We start from the raw sequence: 9,025 nt of genomic DNA, 5'->3' as shown, positions 1-9,025 counted from the left end.
AGATGAAACGTGGCTGGGTCTTTCAACATGACAATGATCCCAAACATACCGCCCGGGCAACGAAGGAGTGGCTTCGTAAGAAGCATTTCAAGGTCCTAGAGTGGCATAGCCAGTCTCCAGATCTCAACCCCATAGAAAACCTTTCATGGGAGTTGAAAGTCCGTGTTGCCCAGCGACAGCCCCAAAACATCACTGCTCTAGAGGAGATCTGCATGGAGGAATGGGCCAACATACCAGCAACAGTGTGTGCCAACCTTGTGAAGACGTACAGGACACGTTTGACCTCTGTCATTGCCAACAAAGGATATATAACAAAGTATTGAGATGACCTTTTGATATTGACCAAATACTTATTTTCCACCATAATTTGCAAATAAATTAGTTCCAAATCAGCCAATGTGATTTGTCTGGATTTGTTTTCTCATTTTGTCTCTCATAGTTGAGGTCTACCTATGATGCCAATTACAGGCCTCTCTCATCTTTTTAAGTGGGAGAACTTGCACAATTGGTGGCTGACTAAATACTTTGCCCAACTGTAAGTTATGAAGCATTCTGATACTGCAAACTGTCTTATATATGAAATGCCCAATACTTCAAATGTGCAAAGGAGTAGCAGTTCAGGGAAGCAACATACACTATATGGCCCAACGTCTGAGGACACCTGACCCTCAGAGCCAATATGTGGCCAATATGAGGAGTGTGGACACCCCTCTAATTCATTGCATTCAGGGGTTTCCAGTGAAGGGTATTGGTATAGCTACAGCATAGAAGGACATTTTAGACAATTGCGCGCTTCCACCCTTGTGGCAACAGTTTGGTGAAGGCCCTTTTCTGTTCCAGCATGACCGTGCCCCTATGTACAAAGCCAGCTTTATAAAGACATGGCTTGATGAGTTTAGGAATGCAAGTAGCCTGCACAGAGCCCTGACCTAAAACCTGCTGAACAGCTTTGGAAATAATTGCAATACCAACTACAGTACAAGCCAGGTAGTCTTATCCAACATTAGGAAACTGGACCTCACAATGGCTGTTCAAGCTGCAAAGGCGGAGGGATGGGGGCAATTCCATACCGATCCCTATGGTTTTGGAAAGGAGTGTCCAACAAAACCATACAAGTGTGATGGTCAGGTGTCCACAACCTTTGGTGATATAGTGTATCTGTGTGTTTATTTGTACTGCTGGCACTGCAAGTCATCATACTAAATACATGTGTAGTTCTGCCTCACTAAATATAAAGCAGTGATGGATGTCTGTACATGTTCCTGACACAGACCAGCAGACGGCAGTATGAGCTCGGTTTAGCTGCAGCACTTGAATCATGAATTATTGCTCTTACGCAGGCAGCAATAGTCTATACAGATCCTCCTCACCATGCAGAATATTGGCCTTTGAGTCCATGCTGCGAAGTCTGTAGGCTTCCACAAGGTCCGCCACAGTCAGATGAGGGTGAGCAATGTTTACGCGACACAAGGCCAGCAGCTGAAAAACCAATAAAATGTTAAAGATAACTTGAAAAATGCATATACCAAAGCTTAAAGAGGATCTGTGATCAAGTTATCTATATCAAATTATAAAAAATGTATATAGTAATATTATCCATGGAAACGCCTTTTAAATGATGTATTTTGTTTTGTTGCGCACATGTTGAAATGCATATTTTAGGCCTGAAAATGGATGAAAGCCTGCCAAATGTATTTATTTTTTCTAATGAAAGCAGAGACCCTGTATGGGTAGCTACAATCCTTATTATGTTACTCAATATGAGCGCAACAGTTTATCAAACCCAAATTTTCTTTTAAATAAATGAGAAATCATTTTAGTGCACACAAACACAATAAAATACTTTTTTTTTTTTAATACCGTATATAAAAGTGAACAAACATGTCAAGTCACACATTTGCGTGAGCCCATGAAATGGTGAAAAACGTTGGTATCCCAAATTTCACTACAGCATGCTTGATGATACCCAACATGTGTGGCGCAAACGCGGTTTTCCTCCGTAGGCGCACCTGCCCTATCCATTCATATGCGAGTGTACGCGGGGGCTTAAATTTTTTTTTTGGGGTGGGGCTCTCAGATAGTTTAGAGTTAGGAACCATAAAGTGGAAAGGTGGCTTGCTGTGGCAGTGTGGCTTCACATATATTTTCAATGATATGCAGAGAAAACCTGTTTTTAATCTGGTAGAAGCAGTTTGAATAGGTTTTCTCTGCTGACTAGCTGGACTAAGTGCTGCAGAATTTTTGTATTGTTCCTTGTATTGGATCATCTATTTGAACCTTTCCTTTGCTAATACAAATATAAATTGATTTGAGCAGCTGCCATTTTTGGTCTATTAGGTGTCTCGGGAACAGCCACAAGGACTTGCTTCAGGATATGCAATTTGTAAAGTCATATTAGCGCCATTTAACAAAATGTTGTGAAAAGGAACAAGCTGACAAGTCTTGCCATCATCTGACCTACAGTGCTAAGTTTACTGTAACCTCATGCAAATGTATGCTTGCAGCATGTTTATAAAGAGTAATGTATTTTTTTCTGACAAGTGTACCTAACAATGCAAGGACCATATCTTCTGAAACATCACCAGGCTCAAGTGCTACAGAGAATGGGCAGATGTCTAATCTGCTGCTCGGATTCCGCACTTTTGCAACTATTACTATAGCCGGAAAGTGCGGAATCTGCCCATAAAATCGCGCTGGTACTAATTTGCAAGACGCGTGGTTTTCGTACCATGTGGCCGCTGCAAAAGTCTGTACAATGCACATTGCAATGCATTGTTTTTATGTTTAGAGCAGTTCCGCGAAAAGCCGCTCGTGTGTGAATGGAGCCTAAAACAAAAAGGTAGAGTTTTGGCAGAACAGACATGAATAAGTGCCAGAGGAGACCCGTCATTTCTTGAGGACAGCACATTTGGATGTAGGTGTGCCATATATGCAAGCATGCTGTGCATTATGGCAAGAGCTCATTCTGCTTTAAGGTCAAATGAGTTCATTCATTTTTAAAGGTCAAATGAGTTAATTTTAACAGTCATTAAGTTGAGATGCTAATTATATTACCTTGTATACAAGTATGATCAAAATAAGGAAGAGCAAATCAATAAATGGAAAAGTAAACGGCAGTTTTAAATGACTTTCAAGTAAAAGTTACCACAGTGACTCAACATATGCTCTTATAAGACAGCTGGGAACATTCTTTTATGGGATTACCAAACAGGAAGTCAGCTTAGTGTTAGAAAATGTTGATTTCCCACAATATTGCTTCTATTTTGATCATTTACAGTACTGATCAGCTTTTGCACATACGCACACCGGTATATTAAAGTACAAATAAAGGCTTCTGTATCAGTCTAAATAAGTCCCACATTCAGTTACTATGTGATGTACAAGCCTCATAAAAGTAAACAAAAAACTTCCTTTACTCTCCCCAACTGAACCAAATACTCCTTCATTTATGTCTCACCCGCTCTCCCTCCTAGACACTGCACCTCTTAGTGGGAGGGTTTCAGTAACAGAGGCAGTGCTGCCAACCCAGATAACAGGAGGCAGATCTAGATGCGGCCAGGTGCTGATTGACAAGCTACATATGAATCAGCAGTGACGATACTGACACCTACACCCCTTGTATCAATTTTGTACCCCAATGTAATGCACGCAGGCACAGCCTACATGAGGGTGACAACGCTGCTCTCAATTCAGGAGGAGTGCAGCATCGTTGCACTCGCAGGAAGCTGAATCAGCTGGACTTCACAGGCGGGCTCAACAGGTATTTGCGGAACTTTGAAAGGGGCTCAGCGTAAGTGCGATGCATGCTATATGTGCTGCACCACACACACTATATATAAAAATGGAAGTCCAAAGTTTTACTTTAATTACAATTGTATGATAACTTACCAACAGCATGTGCAGCGATCGTAGATCCTTTGTAGCATTATACTGTTTCTGCAGAATATCTTCCACAGTCTTATTTTCCTGGAGACTCTACAGAACACACAAATGTAATATAGTTACAAAAAACAACCTCACCACGGCTAGGCATATCTTACAGTTTAAGGACCACTGAGTAGGTGTTCAAGGTAAACTCCAGCAAACAGCTAAACACACAGATTACATACAGTACATATAAAGGGAGCAGTTGAATCTGCCAGAGATTTGTATTTCTGTCCATCTAATCCTGCGTTTTACACAGCTCTGCCACACAGCTCAGATTTGTCTAACAGGGGAGGGACCTGATAAAATGTCATTTCCACTAAAAGGTCTCCCCTACCACCCCACCCTGTGACTGGACAAGGAAAGGAAAGCAGAACACCGATTAGCTCATCTCTGAGTCACTCTGCTCTCTGCATATCAACTTGCACTGTAGCACACCTAGCTGGCTCCTTTTGATGCTTCACTCTCCACCTGAGTTTTGCTGTATAGTAGGCGGGTGCCAAGACAAATTCTGGTACTTTCATTTAAAAAAAAAAAACATATAATACATTAAATGACACCTCAGTGATTAGAGGTGCATTCAGCTGTGCTTTTTAGGTAGCTCAGCCCTAACGCTCCATAAATTGGGGGTGTGCTGTAAGCAGTCCCCAACCAGTTAGTGGAAAGCATGCTGGGAGCACCCAGTACAACAGAGCGCTACATAAAGCGCTTGGTTGCAAATATTGCCCCCAAAGTGGCAGGCTACCAAATATTAGGTCAAGAGTACCAATAATTATGCCCATGTCATTGTCATCTGTTTTCTTATTTACAAGCATATGTTAAGTCATGAAGCAAATGCAAACTGTCTGCTTTATAGATATTGAAATCAAGTAGATAATGGATAGCCGAATGCATACAATTGAGCAGTGCAGAGTATATAATGTACAGCCCAGTGCAGTGGTGGCGAACCTTGGCACTCCAGCTGTGCCAAAACTACAAATCCCAACATGCATCTGCCTCTGGGAGTTGTGGCTGTCAGAGCCTTGCAGTGCCTCATGGGAATTGTAGTTCCAAAACAGCTGGAGTGCCAAGGTTCGCCACCACTGGCCTAGTGCATACAATCAAGCAGTGCAGAGTATATAATGTACAGCCCAGTGCATACAACCAAGCAGTGCAGAGTATATAATGTACAGTCCAGTGCATACAACCAAGCAGTGCAGAGTATAGAATGTACAGCCCAGTGCATACAACCAAGCAGTGCAGAGTATAGAATGTACAGCCTAGTGCAGGGCTAGCTAGACAAATCAGCCAGGTATCCAATGCTCCTTAGAAATTACAAGTGGCGCCTGAATTTTGAGGGTTTTTCTAGTTGGTGTCAATGGAGTTCCAATTAAATTTGTGCACCCATGGCCCAGTGCATACCACTGAGCAGTGCAAATTATATAAAGCACAACCCTGTTCTTATAGAAAAGCAGTGTGAAGTATAGAACTTACAACACAGAGTGACCAATGTTTAATTTATAATGGATGTAAATGCATTTGAACAAATAATGTACAGTCAATGTAAAGTTTTCATGTAAAAATGTGAACTGAACAATTAAGGTTTACTACATTGCCTATACATGACATAGAAAAGGGTTGAAGTATTTGTAAGTCCAATCACTAATATCCCATCTAAGCTTTAACGTGTTAATTACTACAAGTGGCAGCACACATTACACAGGCCTGACCCACTTATCACCACCAGGAAACGCTCCCTAACTAAAATGAAGCCGGCCATGGAGTGCATGCATGCAGACAGAAGATGGCTGCAAAGAGGATGCCGGTGTTCTATCGAAAGCTCTGATTGTCGAGCTCTCTGACTGGGCACGTCGCATACGGTGACTGCCAATAGGAGATGTACAGCAGACGGAGCTAGTGCGCATGGGCAGAAAATCCTTGTCGAACTGTCTAACTATTGGCACTGCGCCTGCGTGGCTAGCGGCTCATCGTGTTATAACCTACTACAAACTTATAGTTGTCCTAGTTTATAGAAGCCGATAGCCACGCAGGTGCAGTGGCAACTGTGGCTGTAGCAGGCGCTGTGACATAATATAACCTTTGACTAGGTTATAGAATCCAAGGAGGCAATAGCCACTCCACCTGCGTGGCTATCGGCTTCTATAACCTAGGACAAATATAACTGTAGTAGGTTATAGAAGTGGATAGCCACGCAGGCGCTGTGGCAATATTTAGACAGTTTGACAAGGATTTCCTGGCCATGCGCACCAGCACCATCTGCTGTAGATCTCCTACTGGCAGTCACCGGATGTGACGTCACCAGTTGGAGAGGTCGACAAGTTGGAACTTTCGACAGAATACTGGAAAATTGCATCACTGGTTTGCAACAAAGAATGAAAAAAAATTGAAAACAAGTATTTTATGGGGAGAAAAAAAAAATGTTCACGATATACGATGGGGGTTGCACCTGTAAAGAGTTATGGCACACTGAATGGGGGGGGGGTTAAAGTAAATAGGAAGAACATAGTAAATGTTTAAATCAACTAAATACATTGCAGTTGCATCACAATAAAAGGCTTTCAATATGATACAGTTTATTTGTAAAGCAGCCACAGCCCAAGTAGGAAAAAGCAGGTCCCATGCCAGCAACTTGTGACTCTTACTATCTTTGGGGAAGCAGTGGACTCATTGCAAGGTCTGACATGCCCACTACTGAGTAAGAGCTATAGCTCTGCAATCATCGATGCTCACCCTCCCTGCTGACTGGAAAGCTGCAACTCAGACTGAACAGGGGGCATCTTAGACCGCTGCAGGGATCACTGCTTCCACGCACCACACAAAAGCTCCCTCTGCAGCATGTTGACAAGACACAGACAAGATGCTGTTTTGATGCACTTGTAATGTATTTTGCTATTTTAAACTGGCAATCCGATTGGACTTAGAGGATACAGAATGAGGCATGATGGTCTGTGGTAATGACTGCACCTGCTTTCATGAATTCTATTACCTGAATGTTTGTATTCCATTGCTCAGAAAAGTTCCCATCTGGAAATCCAGAAGCTAGAGACAGAAGCTCCCTAAACATCTCCCGGTATTCAGTGAAGCTGAACGAGTTCAACAGATGGATCTGTCTGTGGGAGAAGCGAGATTTGACCCTCTTTTCAAGCAGCTCCATGACATCCTGAAACAAAGAAGGTTGCTAAACTGACAGAGACAAGAGGAAGCCGGGCACGTCAGGAATACTGCACAGAATGGAACTAGAACATCAGCATACATACCAACCGGATTTTGCACCTCTAATAAGAAAGTGGAAATGTCCCAACATGTGTGATGGCAAAATTAATAGGGCAGCTCCTTCTCACAGACAGGCAGGGAGAGCCTTGGCAGACAATACTGTTCGTATGTCGGCAGGATTTCCATGCTGGGAAACCCATTTAATGTAATACAGCCCAACACTCACTCTGCACAACATTATTACCAAGTAACCAGAACTTTGGTTCCCTTCTCCTCCTGCCAACCCATGTACCATGTCTAGCATATATAGAACAAGCGGCAAAAGGACTTGCCATGTGTCAGCATTCCATTCCCATTATAGTAGTTTGCTCTGCCAGGTAGAGATTCTAGTATTTATTTGATAATTCTGTAAGTTATCAGAGTTGATACCATGGCATTGTTACTATAACTACTGGACAAGAGTCTCTGGCAAAGTAGTCTTTAACAGGGATTAGTTTAGAATTTAGTTTGGGTCAGAATTTTAGAGCGAGTTGGGGAAGATGAAGTTCTAAGAGGTTCGGTTTTAGGTGCTATGGGTAGCCAAATGTGAAAGGACTCCTTATCCAAGTTAGGTTTGTGTCAAGGAAAGGATTAGTTTAGGGCGGATTTTGATGTCGTGGAGGTTAACAATTAAGGGGTAGTATAAGATTTTTTACAAGTTAAGGGAACTTTAAGCTGTTCACCTGTCTTTGGTGCCAAGACCCTGTCCCGAACACCACCAGTGCCGTGAACTTACGTACTTGTGCAGACTGCAGTGCTGTTATAATATAGCTGTGTAATAATCTTCTAAATAATCATAAGTGTATACAGCCAACAGTGTGCAGGTTCTCTCCTTTTCTCTATACAGTGCTCTATGACTATTCATATCAATAACAGCAGTCCAGAGTAGACAATATTTATAAAGTCTGATTTCTGATTGGTTATTATGGGTCCAATACCTTGCTCTGTTTCTATAAATTGCATAACGCTGGCCATACACTTATAGATCATCTGCAGGTTTTTTATGGTCAGATAGAAAACGTGCAACAGATTCCTCCATCTACGCTAAAGTGTGTGGCTGGAGGAATCTCCCACTGGGCCAAGCTTCAGTATCTTGCTAGTCGGCCTCACTGGCTCTCAAAATACCTGAACAATGCCTGCATCCAATCAGAATAATCAGTTATTTTGACAGCCAGCGGGGCCAACTAGTTAGATACTGAAGCTTGGCCCAGTGGGAAATTCCTCCATCCACACAGTTTGGCGTAGATCGAGGAATCTGTTGCACGTTTTCTATCTGACCATAGAAAATCTGCAGATAATCTATAAGTGTATGGCCAGCTTAAGACAGTGCTGCACGTCAGAAGCCAACAGACACTTGACGGCTCGCTGCTGCTGCAATGGCTAATAAGAAAAATAAAAACAACAGAAACAAATTCCAGTGTTTGAGGAGCATTGTTTCTCCTTGGAGAGATATTATAGCACAGTTAATGCAACCAAGAGGTTCAAAGTTCAGTAAAAGAAACATTCAAGAGTCAAAATCACACTTACCAGCCGGCAGGTGAGTCCGATGACTGTGATTGGAGTCTGGGCTGACTGTGCGATATCAAAAAGATTATAGAGCAGCGTCTGGTTCTTATGATGAGCAAACAGATCAAACTCATCCAGGATAAAGAGGACAGGGCAGCTGCTGGTGCGATCACCTGAACACAGAATCCTATTATTAGAACGAGGTTTCCTACTAGTTACCTCTGGGCTAATTCAAAGAAAAGCCTTTCACAAAAGAAATTTGAGATAAGTATACAAAATGCTAAACATTATTTTTCAAAATGTTCTAAAAAAAAAAAAAAAAAAAAAAAACAATTTTTTTTTT

At 42.1% G+C, this 9,025-nt stretch overlaps 1 protein-coding gene across 1 annotated transcript in view; it reads right to left on the bottom strand.

The window, feature by feature from the left end:
• ORC4 (origin recognition complex subunit 4) overlaps positions 1-9,025 on the bottom strand; it is a 35,360-nt gene that overhangs the window by 7,141 nt on the left and 19,194 nt on the right. Inside the window, exons 7-10 of the mRNA XM_018566776.1 lie at positions 8,704-8,855; positions 6,911-7,084; positions 3,889-3,975; positions 1,371-1,479 (exon numbers count right to left, since the gene is read on the bottom strand). Of these exons, the coding sequence (XP_018422278.1) occupies positions 1,371-1,479; positions 3,889-3,975; positions 6,911-7,084; positions 8,704-8,855 (522 nt within the window). The remainder of the gene's footprint in view (positions 1-1,370; positions 1,480-3,888; positions 3,976-6,910; positions 7,085-8,703; positions 8,856-9,025) is intronic.

Source organism: Nanorana parkeri, unplaced genomic scaffold, assembly GCF_000935625.1.
Source record: "Nanorana parkeri isolate BGI_ZX_2015 unplaced genomic scaffold, ASM93562v1 scaffold974, whole genome shotgun sequence".
NCBI lineage: Eukaryota > Metazoa > Chordata > Amphibia > Anura > Dicroglossidae > Nanorana > Nanorana parkeri.
Note: the sequence above shows the minus strand (reverse complement) of the source record. Positions and strands in the feature narration are given on the sequence as shown.